At 40.5% G+C, this 14,275-nt stretch overlaps 1 protein-coding gene across 1 annotated transcript in view; it reads left to right on the forward strand.

Annotated features, from left to right (window-relative positions):
* Positions 1-14,007, forward strand: part of KIAA2026 (KIAA2026 ortholog) — a 98,232-nt gene extending 84,225 nt beyond the window's left edge. Inside the window, exons 6-8 of the mRNA XM_006268905.4 lie at positions 6,106-6,221; positions 7,769-7,956; positions 9,671-14,007. Coding sequence (XP_006268967.3) covers positions 6,106-6,221; positions 7,769-7,956; positions 9,671-13,359 — 3,993 coding nt within the window. The 3' untranslated portion in view covers positions 13,360-14,007. The remainder of the gene's footprint in view (positions 1-6,105; positions 6,222-7,768; positions 7,957-9,670) is intronic.
* The last annotated feature ends 268 nt before the right edge of the window (positions 14,008-14,275 follow it).

The raw sequence follows: 14,275 nt of genomic DNA on the forward strand, positions 1-14,275 counted from the left end.
CCCTTACCTTAGTTCTGTGGGAATATTCAGCACATGGTTATAAAATACATTCACATTTTTGTTAAATGTAGTTGTAAGCCACCAGTAAAGAATAAAGTAAATACTTTTTTTCTAGACAGACTTGATTTCATTTGTGCAAAAATACAGATAGCATAACTTTGCTACCATAACATAAGACTGCTTTTTATTATCTCCTGTTACTAAATGGTAATTAGGAGTCGGGTTAATGTGAAAATGCATTGATATTAGTAATCTCTTCTGGTTCTGCCCGCTATTCAAAACTGAATTGTTTCTATTTAAAATGGTCAGCAGAGAAAGTTATGAATATTGACTAATATGTTATGTCTGTGCTCTAGAAAGAGTTGAAAAAATGAGTGAGAATAGTTCACATCACTTTAAAGAACACTGCCTTCAGTCAAACAGTGATAAGGAAAGGAATGCTTTCCCTTACTTTGGTTTGGAGCACCTGCATAATTATCCCACTTCTACTGATATAACCCCATAGGTTTTGCTAATGGTTAGAACCCATGTATAGCTCCTTACTGAGCAGATTTGTTTATAGAACCCTGAAGTGATAGATTTAATATCTAGTCTTCAGCACTGCCCTAAAACTTCTTCTTCTGGAGTTTCCTGAGTAGCCATACCCTTATCTTTTGTACAACAGAATTACAGAGGCTTTGCTGCATAGCCCCATGAGTTGTTTGCTTATAGAAAATAAATAGCATTTTGCACTTAAAGGAGCCATTTTTTTATTCCATTTGTTGATAGATTCCATATTATATCAAGTCACATTTAGAACTTTATTTTCAACCATGAGAAATAAAAACATTAAATTAAGCTTAAATTCTGTAGAAACTAATTGACTACCAGGGAAGTGCTTGCAATAGGGATGATGCCATGACTGCGCTCAGTCCCATCCTTATCTCTAAGTAAACTGCTTTCACTGTAATAGACTATAAGTAGGGGTCTACTTAATTCACGGTTTCATGGTTTTCACAGAAACTGCAGAAAACAGCATTGTCTGCAGTTGCCAGGAAATATTGCATTGGCTGCAATTTCCTGCAAAATCAACCTGAAAAAGGCAGCATATTCATACAACACACTATTTTAGAATGTTCCAGTGCTTACCGCAATACAAAGACAACGTGACAATCACTGCAGCCATAGATCATGTGACTGAGAGTTAGTCGGCTAGTGACATAGACTAAGTGAAGGTGCCAATTAGTGAAGTGAAAATGTTTCTATTAATTAGTATTTCTAAACTTTTCGTAGAATGCTGCATATAATAATAAATTATGTTACTATTCATATTGTATACAACTCTATATTTATAATACATTTAAATTTCAATTTAAAATTAATATTTGGATTCATAATAATATGATAAACTATATGATATAATTTATTTTTTATGGAATTTGCTGTTAAATTATATGGTATATGCCTCTGCCAATAAGCAGCAAGAGGTGGGGCCACCAGGAAATGCCTGCAAAATCAACTCTTTTTGCTATGACCAAACCATAAAAATGGCTTTGTTTCACCCTAACTATAAGACCATATGAACTATGACACGTGAAATAATGTTCTATTTACTTTTATATCTGAGACACATTAGCAGATTTATTTTTTCTGCAGTTAGCCTTTTACAAACCCCTACCCTCTGATGAAAGCTGTATATATCTGCACCGTGATAAAAAGCTTCAAGGATGCTTGTTTCATTGAACCAGTTTATTCTCTTCTCTCCTGTGTACTTTTGAAGAATGGGGTCTGTGTGTGTACTGTACATTTTTATATATTCTCATACTTGCCTCCAACAACTAAGTCAGAAGTGGGTAAAATACAGCCTGCAGGCTATATTTGCCCTGTGAATTAATCCTGTCCTATCTGGCCTGCAGACTGCTGACAGGAGCCTGAGGAGGGAGGGTTGTGTCCCACGCCATGCAGCTCTGCCACATCCAGGGCCAGGCCGGGTCATGCGGCATGCAGACTCTTCCATCCCCCTGCCCTCCCTGGCTTCCTGTTGGCACTGCAGCCACTGGCAGCTGGGCCTACATGGGATAGGGAGCAATGCAGCACACCCAGTAGCTGTCCTGCCTGCTGTGATGAGCCACTGCTGCTGCAGCACTGCTAGTCCATGCTGGCCATGGGGAGAAGGGGCAGGTGGTGGGGATCGGCCCAAGGCAGCCACCCCTAACTTTTCTGTTGTGGTGGTAGTGGTTCATCGTAGCAATCATGCAGGACAGCTACTTTGCATACTGCATTGTGCCCTGTCCTATGTGGGTCTGGCTGCCAGCAGCCACAGTGCCAGAACTGCACATGCCAACAGGAAGCTGGTGGAGGGGAATTGGAGGGGGTGGGCAGATGCAGCGGGGCAGAGGATACTGTATGGCCCAGCCTGGCCCAGCCCCAGATGTAGCAGAGTAAAGCGGTGCAGGACACAACCCTCCCTCTTCAGATTCCCAGGCTAGGGACAGACAGTCAAAAAGCCTGAACCTGAGTTGATTCAATCTTTACAGGTTAGTCCAACCTGGCTAGGCTAAACTGGTTTGTAACCATACAGACATCCCCTTTGAACTGAAGAAATGCAGGCACATGCCAGCAGTGGCTCAGGCTAAAAGTCAGGGGGCATTAGAGCAGCCCTCCCTTCCCTTTTACAGTGCTGAGCTGAGGGGAGAGGTGTCGCCAGGCCCTGGCAGGACTCTCTGATTAGGGAGGGGTTCTCTCCCTCCCTCCTGCCCTTGCCCCCCCCCCCCATTGATAACAGAGCATTGAGTTACACAGCAGAGAGTTACACAGGGAGTTGTTAGCATTTATCACCCCATTAGCAAAACAGCCTCTCTCATTAGTTCATGCTCTTCTTAAACAACTTTTTCCAAGGAAGGAATAGCGGGGCATTACCAGCTACTAGTTGATCAGCTCCAAAAAGCCGTAAGGCAAACTGTGCTGTCTGCCTTTGTCCTGTTTCCCACGTAGCCAGCATATGGTATGCTAGCTAATGCTTTGAGCTGTCTGTGTAAGGCAGAAGGGAGGGGGGAATCCCTGTTTGAGCAGGGAATGGTGATGGGGAGGGGGTGAGCAGGAAGAAGCCAGGCAGATGCCCCATACATGCAGTCTCTGCTGGAGCTACAGCCAGGGAGCAGAGGTGAGGGGCCATCCCTGCTGGGCTGGAGCAGAGAGCAGGGCTCCACCCAGAGTTGCAAAGCATCTGGAATGCTGAAGGACTCTGATTTAATTTTAACCAGGAAGGGGTCTGGGACAGACCTTGCATAAACTGATTTGACCCAGATCAATTGCATCTGATACTACATTCAGCCAGGTTTGTTGAATGTACTACATTCAGCCAGATTTGTCTCTGATCACTTAGACTGGTTTATGTGTAAAGTCTGTCCCTAGCCCCAGTGGTGGCCAGCAGGCGGGATGGGATCAGTTCCCCCCCCACCCCAGCCCCCAACAACACACCAAAACTCCTTAAGTTGTCCTCCAGCTCAAATAATTGCCCACCATGAACATTTTGACTACAGGAAGAGTATTCCATTTCAACTTTGCCAGTGTATGTGTTTATCAAAACTGCACATAAATGATGGGGAAGCAAACAGATTGTGGAGCTATCCAGAGATTTTAAACTGGATTAAATATATTATCTTTTTTAAAAATTAGAATTTATTTTATTTTTCTTTAAATTTAGAAAAATATAACCTACAATCATTTTTTTTCTTTCCACAAGTGGTTTTTAATAAAAATAAAGGCTCACAATCCATTCTTGTGCACAAATCTTTGCTTGTGTCCATTCTGTCAGTAAATACACAGTTTGTTACTCAGTGGCCCCCATCCACCTAATATAAATTCTGTTTCCCTGCCTAAATCAGAATATCAGTCTTCTTTGGAGGTAAATAACTCTTATCTTAAAAAATACATTGTCTCTCATCATTCCTTGTCCAAAAATCTTACTGTGTTCCATCACTCCTTGTCCCACAGCTATTTTTCACATCTTTACTTTATCGTCTTTGCATGTATTTTTGTCTGTGTTCTGTTCAAGATTTACTGCATTATCATGTCCTGAAATCATTCATATTTGTTTACTTATTTGATACACTGCAGCAGTAATATATCATTTATGGATACATAAATGTATGTATCTGTAATTCTGTTAAATCATGTATGTAACATTTGAAGTAAAAATAAAACTGTATAAACTAACATTGCTTTATTGCTATAAACAGTTGGCTTGACTGCTCACACTAGGAAGTGAAATCAACCCCCTAATTAGGTTGTATTGAATGTTATATTTTTTGTTACAGTTTCTGAAGCAGGAAACCTGTCACCAATGTGCAGCATGGGCACTGTATAATCTGGTCAGACTATATTTAGGGAAAATTAAAACACAAATATATTAAATCATTAATATTATGTGGCATCCATATATCATTTTCCATTTAACTGCTTTGGCATTTTGTAATGTTTATTAAAGAATAGAGGAGTAGTCACTCATTCTGCTGTATGACATGCATATGATTTTCTTTAAATCTTGAAACAAGCCAACTAAGATGAGTGATTATGCTGTGCAGTATATAAATCTGCAGAGAATGGATAGGAAAGTATTCTGTCATATAACCATGAAAAGGTCACTGCTGTAGACAACTGAAGGGTTGTAGCTTCAAGCTTCCAGTTTTTCCTGCCCCCAAACTCCATGCATACTGGGTGGAGTGCAGGTAGGCCATGTGGAGCAGAGCTCTGCTATAGGCAAAGCATACACTCCAAACATGGACAAGTCCTGCTTCTCTTACTGCAGGATACTGTTTTAATTGTCTCATGACAAGAGCAGCCCACTGAGTCCAATTCTTTCTTCTGATTTTTAATCTTTAGCACATTTGCCTAGTTTGGTAAAGAACTGAGTAAATTTAATGGAGCTATATCAGTAGTTTTTATTAATAATTACAGTTGTAGGTCACTTTACTGAAGAAAATTATACATATGCACATTACTTATTTAACATAGCAGAGTATGTCTCAAATAAACTTTCAGCTTGGCAGAGCAAGTATTCATAATTCATTATACATGCCCAAGTTTGTTTTGCGTTTTGTTTTGCTTTTAAAAAGGTGTCAGAGTTAGGTCAGATATTAAATAAAAATGTTCTCAAACCTGCAAAAGAAAAGGTAACTTTGGAAACTATTCAATTATGCAGTGTGATTACATGACCTAGGAAGTGATTCTATTTCCTCCTGCCACATGGAGATAGGTTGTCAGCACATCATTTATTATTGATATACTGGCATAGTAACAAAGGGAAAACTTCAAATACTTCGGTATTAGTAATGTTACCAAAGAAATGTTCATATTTTCAACCCTGCACAAGAAAAAAAATCAATACAAATAGTTCATCGCAGTGGGGGCTGGACCTGACGATCTTGTAAGGTCCCTTCCAGCCCCTAACATCTATGAGTCTATGAAAGTTTCATCTGAAAAAATAAACCATTTTTAATTATTTGAAATACAAAAATCTAATACTCTTTCACAATAAGAAGGCTCTTCCCCTTTTATTTTCTATTATGTCTGATACAGTCAAGGTATGAAATTTACTTTTGGATAGAGAACAACCATAGGAAAAAGTAATCCCACAAGTTTTTTGTTTTGGTTTTTTTGCAAAATTATGATAAACATTTTTATTTTTCTGAAGTGTCTGTACCAGTCATATAATGCGTGTGTGTGTATGCTGAAGTAAAATTTGTGTTTTAGGTCCTAATCTTGTAAACATTTAAACATGAGACCATATGTGTGGACTGTCATATGGAATTCATAGAGATTACACATATGTCCATAATTACTCCTGTAAGTAAATTTAAGCACACACATATAAATGCTTGCAGAATTGGATATTAATTTTCAACAACCTGAAAAAATAAACATTCTGTAAGAATGATAGTTTTTTATTTGCAGCATAAGAACTCTATACGCAGTTTAGAGTTTCCCTTGCACAAATTGAGAATAGATAGCACTGATGAAAAATATATTTTTCTACCTGTGAATTTCAAAATATATTGCATGCAAATATCATATACTAGTATATCAATTAGAAAAAGATAAATAAATGGTATTTTATGTTTGTAGGGAAGATGGTACCTTCGGAAGCAAGCAGTAAAGGAATTGCACTGTACCTTGATACGACTGCTAAATGAATTGTTACCATGGGAACCAAAGTTAATGAAAGCTTTTCAAAGAAACAGGTAATTAGCTAATCCTTTGAACAGTAATATGAATAAAATAGAAATCATTTCATTTTTAATGACATTGCCTTATTTGGCTGTTAACATCATGGTGGCCTTATTTGACAATAGCAGTGTAGTCCAGGGATGCCCATTTTTTTTTGGCCTCGTGGGTAAGATGCGAGGGCCAGTCTACCACAGGATCCTGTGTAGGGTTGGGCTTCGTCACTGTAGGTGGCCACGCCTGGCCTGGTACAGTGCACCCAGATCCAGCCATGTGCACTGCTGCAATCTAGCATGCAGATCGGCTCCCCCATTGCCAAATTTTGGACCCATGGAGAGCCCATGTGCCTGTGGCCACAGCTCTGTAGGCCAGGGGTTGAGTGTTTCTGATGTAGTCTAAAGAGATGTAAGCTTTAATATTATGGAAGAGCACCAGTAACTCCCAAGGTAAGTTTGAGCAAACTCTGCTTAGCAATAGATTTTTCAAAGCTCTCTAAAAGCTCAGTACCTAATCAAGTAGTCTTGACAATCACTTTGTCATATCTCAGCCTAGCTATGTTTACTGAGCAAATTGGTGTTCATTTGTTTAAGGGTTTGTTTGTTTTTTGAATGACAATACCTAGAAATAAAGAGCAGTCAATGATATTTTCTTGTCTTTATCCTACATTTGTGGCTCCAGCTAGAGTGCAGTTCTCATAGGATTTAGTGTTATTTTGACTTATGCTTATTTCCATGAGAGCATAATAATAGTGAAACGTAAGTAAGACTGTTTGTCCAGCTTTGTGAATTAGCATGCAGTTTCATGTACTGTAAAATTGAGGCACCTTAAACCTTGTGCATTGGACCATGGTAAGTGGCTATCCACAGGAGCTGACCTAGCAGCACGTGGATCCCTGGCATCTTCTTCCGTGCCTTGCCAACATTGTGAGGCCTCCAGCTGTGCAAGCTACACAAATGGCAAATGGCTTCCCACTCCAGAGTCTTCCCCTTCTGTGCAGCTGTGGGAAACGCAGCTGCAGAGACCAGTAGGCCACCAGTTGGTCAGCCCTGTACTAGATGCATCCCCTGGTACATGAGAGAACCGTTTTAAAACATGGTTCTGATAGTCTGAGAAAAGTCTTGGAGAGGGGGATAATGCTCGCCAGTGGTATGAAGGGCATGTTAGGAGGGAGACCCTCTCCTTGTGCATAGGTCCCTTCTTACAGTTTAGGTCTCTATTTTCAGTTGTATTACCCTAATAATATTTCCAGTTAAAAGACTGATAGTACATTTTGATCTTTGAAAAATGTTGAGGATTAAGTTTCCATTGTTTGAGAGCCACCCTTTTACATTGCTTTAATTCCTTTGTGGTATTCTAAATTCACCTGAGATCATTGGGCCATTTCACACCATTGTTAGCCTCCTGGGCTAGAGGTGTTTGTATAGTCCCTTCATTTTACAGTAGGCCACAGTGTTTGATGGGGTCTTTTCATCTTCCTTGCTCTCTCCAGCTGGTAGATAGGTTCCTCACAGCTCATCATCCAGTTGATTCATAACTCTCCATTTTGCACAATGTAATTTTCAAGGTCTCGATTGAAGAAGGACTATGATGATTTTAAAAGACATCCAGACCATGATAAGTTTACCAGAGAATTATGGAGTAATGAAGAAAGTGAAAATGATACAGGAAAAGAATCTTTTGGTGCAGTAACAAGTACATCTTCAGAATCTACAGAACATCTGGACTTCCTCAAAAATGATTACTCAGACCTTGGTAAGCAGTTACCTGAGATAACCACCTAGATCAGGGGTGGGCAAAATATGGTCTGCAGGCCAGATCCGGCCCACAGAGGAACTTTTTCTGGCCCATGGTCAGTCCCTTGGTCCCACCTGGCCAAGGTGCTGTTTAGCCCATGATGCATCTTGCTGCCTCCTGGCTACACAGTGGCTGGGGCAGCCCCGCAGCTGGACTGCTTTTCTAGGCAGCCCAGGCAATTGCAGGTCATTCTGGCTGCCAGCGCTGCTGGGCCCAATCCTGTGGTACTGGCAGGGACCCATGCACACACCCTCGACTCCGGCTTACTCCCGACTTGGCCTGGCAGAGTGGACCAGCTCCAGACCAGCCAGAATTTGCATACACAGCCCCGACCCTGGCCTGCCCCGTTTCTGCTCTGGACTCGCTCACCTATGCTAAGCTGCAGTAGCAGTGGTGGTGGCCAGGCAGAAGCTGCTGCTCGGCATGGTGCAAAAGCAGCTGCCGCCTCTTTTTTGCTGCAGCCACCCAGAGCCCAGGCCTGGGCTGCCCTGCAGCTCCTCTGAACTGCCACCACTGCCTCACTGGGCAGCCTGGAGGCAGTGATGACAGTGGTGGAGAGAAGCCTCAGGGCAGCTCAGGCACAGGCTCCAGGCAGCTGCAGCAAGAAGGACCCAGCAGTGGTGAGGGGGAGGGGTCTCCTTTTCCCTGCGGTGAGCAGCAGCTTCTGCCCGGCTGCTGCCACTGCTCAGTGTAGATGGGCAGTCCAGAGTAGGTGCAGGGCAGGCCGAGGTTGGGGCTGGGGCTGTGCTCTGTTGGCAGCAGCAGGGAGGAGCCAGAGGGCACGTGGGCTCCAGGCTGTTGTGAGAGGTGAAGGAGAGGTGAGGGTGCTGACTGACCCGTGGCAGCTCCCCAGAACTGCCTGTGTGGACCTGACCCTAGATATAATACAAGGTCTACTAATTTTCTTGTTTGAGCTTTTTTGCTGGAACTGTTGCTGCACATTATCATAATGGTAGTATGATTATTTGGGGCGAGATTCTATGCTATACTTTAGAGAAGAGGTAGCCAAGAGAGGGTTCACAAGTGTCTTTGTTTCCTTGATGGCAACTGATTCTGATCTACAGCAGAAGATGAAATAGCTTTCCTAATGCACCTTTAGGATCTCCCTGGGTGCCTTTAATACATGCAGGGGGGACACAAGTCAGCCTTATTGCCTTTTAAACACGCTGGGTGAGGGGAAGGGTTGTCTGTTAGTCTTGTATTTTTTTTTTAAATGGAATTTTTGTTGTAATGAATGAATTTGTTTGAAATTGAAGTGTTATATCCAATTCTAGAAATTATGCTGTCACTTAGAAGAACAGAAAGACTCTAAATTTATCCATTTATAAACATTCACAGCTTTTCCACATAATGATTTTTGTAATGAAATTTTAGATTTGTTTTGGAAGGACTTACAGTTAAAATTGCTGATAGTTTAAATTTGTTGCCTAAAAGAGTTTAATAATTATTTAACTGAGGTGATTAATACTGTCATCACCTCTGAAACTTACTGATTGATATTACAACATAATTACAACTACTGTTTCATCTTTAGCTAAGCCCTAGTAAACTGTCAGATAAAAATATCAGTTGCAAATTTATAATCTCTCTCTCTCTCTCTCTCTCTCTCTCTCTCTCTCTCTCTCTGTGTGTGTAATTTGTTTGTTTGTTTTTTGTAAAAACAATTTTGCAGATGAAATGAAACTGTTAGAGATGGATCTGCCTGCAGGAAAAAGCAGGTTACAAAAAAAAGAATTGACTTGTAAAGAAACAAGTAAGTCACTGTTCAAGGCCATGAAACGTCAGTCCAAGCAAAACAGCAATCTGGATGATAGCACAGATGAGCTTTCACCAAGAAAGAAAGCCAGGCTTATTTCAAATGAGGCTCCAGTCCAGAGTTCAGAAAATGATATGCCAACTGATAGTGGCTTGAATGAACTGAAACAAAGTGAGCTGCCACCTCCAGAATCATTTGCTTTGATGGATCCTGCAACATCAATATCAAACTTTCTGAAAGGGACCAAACCCATCCAGGCCCTGCTTGCCAAGAATATTGGGAACAAAGTGACCTTAACGAATCAACTGCCACACTCTATAGACACGAGCATATCTACTTCTGAAAAGTCAGGTATGCCATCTGTGGAATCATCCCCAAAAAAGCCAGCATTACCCTGCCAGACAACTTCAAAGAGTCCTTTACAGATGGTATACAAAATGCCAAGTGGCCATTGTGTACCAGTAGATCTCCATAATAGCCCAGTGAAAATTCAAATGCAACCCGTTACAGACCCTAAAACAGGAGAAAAAACTGTGCAACAAGTTTTTATTTTACCTAAAAATTTTCTTATTCAGCACAAAGAGGGAAAAACTATGACACAGGAAATTCAGTCACTGCAGCAAAAGACTCCTGAGCTCCACTGTACTTCTCTCCCACAGACAGAAAATGTCAGTGTTTCTTTAACACCTGTTCTTGTAACTCCAAGTATAAATGTCACTAGTCAACTATCTAGTACAGTTTTAAACAAGAGTATTACACATTTGTCACAGATGACTAGTCCAGTGACTCGGCCACAACTTTTGCCTTCCATAACCTTAACAAGTAACTTATCATCAACAGTTAAAATGAACCAAAATGAGACTGACAAAAGTAAGACTGCAGTTTCAGCTGTAGCATTTCCTGTACCTTTAGCTTCACCTGTTGCTTCCATAGCAGGTCAAACTCTGGCATCAGCAACAACACTAAGTGGATCTACAAATACTTCTTGTTCACTCCATAAGCTCACACCACAGCAGTCCAGTGACTCCAGAGAAGCTAAACAAGAACTGAAAACAGTGTGTATAAGAGAATCACAGTCCATTCTGGTCACAACACGAGGAGGGAACACAGGAATTGTTAAAGTGCAAACAAATCCAGACCAGATTTCACCTAATAGTTTATCTCCTAATTCAGTGTTCACATATACACCTCAGCTTCAGACATTTTTGGTGCCAAAATCCACAACACTGTCAACATCTACTTTTTCCTCTGTAGCAACAGCCACATCTGGTCTCCCATTGGTTAGTCAATCTTCTGTTTCTGGTTTTGCCTCCTCATCAGTGTCTTCTGTTGCTATTCCAGCCTTCCCTACTGGTTTAAACCAGATAATGGGAAAAAATCTCAAAATTGCGTCAGGGCAGCCTCCTAATGGTGGCAGTTTGGGTCAAGTGATAGAGAAGGCTCAACAAGTGTCTTCTCCTAGCTTCCTGTCCCCTGTTTCACCACCTAGCACTTTGATATCATCCACTCCAAATAGCAATGCTAATATAATTAACGTTTCTACAGGAAATATTGGACAAAGTAACACAGGTATTATGCAGATTCCTTCAACAAAGCAACAAGTTGATATTAAAAACATAAAACACCTTGTGGCACAAACCAAGACTAGCACAGTGACAAATGGAGAGGTTATCAGTGGTACATCAATTCAGAAACTTATGTTGGTCACAAATCCACCTATTATTTCTCCCTGTGGAGCTCCAGGTGTCAATATAATACCTGCTCCAACATCGGCTGGTATTAGTTCCCAGAAATTAGTTTTCATTAATACTCCAATTCCCAATGGCCCATCAAGCACTAGTCTAGCTGTAGAATCAATAAAACCCACCCACCCTTCTCCCTTAGGCAAAACATACGTTAACACCACAGAGCAACCTCATTTCGTTTTTATTCCATCTACAATGGCAGCACCAATAAAAGTAAATTCATCATCTACTGTGTCTCAAGTAAAAGATGTGAAAATTGGACTAAATATAGGTCAAGCCATTGTAAATACCAAAGGCAGTGCACAGTATATTCCCCCCATTAACATATTGCATTCTGCAGCTCCTAAGGGAACAGAGGACAGCACCAGCAAGGGTTTTATTTTACCTTTGTCTGCCAGTGGTGGTGTGGTGCCAGTATGTTCTAGTTTAGGGAGTCACGGTATTACATCTGTTAATGAATCCACAGGAATGCCGAACAAAACAGTAACTGCTTTTACGGTAACAACAGCAAATACATGTTTAGAGTCTGTTTCAGTGGTGCCAAGTGGAACTTTGGTTGGGGCACAACCGTCTGTCTTGCTTGGTGGAGATGATGCTTCAAGAATAAAGCCAGTTTTAGCTAATCGACTGTGTACTTCTAATGTTGGAAATTCTATGGGTATTTCAACTGTGAAAACAGGGCATCTTGCTTCATCTGTTCTAATTTCAGCTATACAACCAACAGCATCTCCTCAAAATTTATCATCTACTTTACAGTTTCCAGTTGCAGTTACCCTGCCTGGACATGTATCAGCTTCCCCTAAAGTAGTACCCACAGTTCCTCACTTGGCAGCAGTTCCAGCTGCTGCTCAATGTGTACCTCTTCCAAAAGGGCAGCCATCCACACTGGTTCAGTTTCAGTCTCCAGGAATTTCGGTTGCAGTGCCAACTACTTCAAATATTAATAAAACTCAAACTGTGGTGCCCTCTGCTTCACCAAATACAGGTAAAATAATTAGTTTTTCCAACTTTGCTTCTCTGCCTTGCCAGCAGATGCCTCCTAGTTTAGTAAAACCAAGTCATGCTTACACTTGCACTCCAGGTGCTTCTGCCATTCAGACTGTTACAGCTTCACCAACTGTAACTACCCAGGCAGGAGGTCATTTGATTGAATCTTGCATTGCACAGAAAATATTTCTTAATACCTGTACACCTTTGGCACCTGGAACTCAGATAATGATTAATGGCACTCGGTTTATTGTTCCACCGCAAGGCCTTGGAGCTGGCAGCCACGTTCTTCTCCTCTCTGCCAATCCAAAACATGGGCTTCCTGTAGTTATTAACAATGGCCAAGGGGTTCAAGGTGTACCAATTGTTAATCCCATACCGCAGAGGGTCACACTAGCATCAGGTAATTCAGTAAGTTGGCAGACATCAAAACACCCTCTAAAAAGTTCTACAAAAATTGTGAATTCTCTTGGGACTGTGAGCACTCTACCTATTGTACATGCAACACCACAGATAGTAAATACCAGTACTAATTCATGTGCTGGACCATCTACAACAGCATCAGGTGTGTCTCCAGTAATAAATCCTTCAGCTAATGCTTTATCTACAAGTTCCTTGGTTTCTACTGTACATGCTGGTAACCCTCAGTTATCAAGTAGCACTTCAGTATTTCACTTAGATACATCTATTAAGAAACTCTTGGTCAGTCCAGAAGGAGCCATTTTAAATGCTATAAATACTCCAGCATCAAAAGCTTCCTCTCTTTCTTCATCCCTGTCCCCTGTTGTAGTGTCCACAAATAGAAATTCTTCCACTGTCTTCCCTGTTTTTCAATCATCTGGTCTAGATAAACCTGACAAAGCTGCATCTTGACTTTAGAGTGAATGAGCCACTTGCAAATATTGGGGCATTCTTTTGACTTTTGGAAGTCATTAAAACTGTTAACCATTTCTTACACGGTTTTATAACATTCAGTGCATTAGTTGATTTCTTTAAATTACTTTGTTAGATTGTATCTGTTTTGTTTGTGGGAGACGTGAGGAAGTTATGTTTAATTTGATTTAAAGCTATGCTTTTAAAAGTTTGTTTAATATAAAATGGTCAAAAATGAACAACCGGTTAATATACATTGCAAAATGTAAAGTTTGATTTTAGTTTTGAGGAATCTAGCCTTTTGCACATTTACATTGACATGTTTCATCCAACAGTTTGGACTTTTTGCAGCGAGTTTCTGACAGTATGCATCTCTTTATTTGTCAAATCTTATTTTGGTTTGATTTTTTTTTTTTTGTAAAAATATATTTATGCATTGTAAAAATTCAACCCATGGTATAAAAATGTACATATTCCCGAATCCCTAACAATCTGTACTAAACTATATGTACAAAGAACTATGCTGTCTTATTTATGTTTTGTTTACATAATGTATAGTTTTTTAAGTATTTTAGTAATTTTGGACCAGTGTACTGTTTAGCAACGATGCAGAAAAATCTGCATGTAATAAATCAAGTTGCTGTACAACTTTGTTTTGGTAATATTTTAAAAGTCTGCATTATGGAAGATAAATGCCTACCTGCACATTTTTGGAATTTGGTCATTAGTATAGGAAAACTTTAAAAGGTAGAATTTTTGTCAACAGCAGTTAATTAAAGGTACTGTCTTCTGAGGTATGGTTTTCATTTCATGTGATTTAATATTACTAGTGACAAATACGCTGTTTACAAATTTCATTTTTCTAAACTTTCGTTCTACAGAGACTTTGACTTTGTTTTCTGCCTTTGATGTCATG

This window comes from Alligator mississippiensis, chromosome 3, assembly GCF_030867095.1.
Source record: "Alligator mississippiensis isolate rAllMis1 chromosome 3, rAllMis1, whole genome shotgun sequence".
Classification (NCBI taxonomy): domain Eukaryota; kingdom Metazoa; phylum Chordata; order Crocodylia; family Alligatoridae; genus Alligator; species Alligator mississippiensis.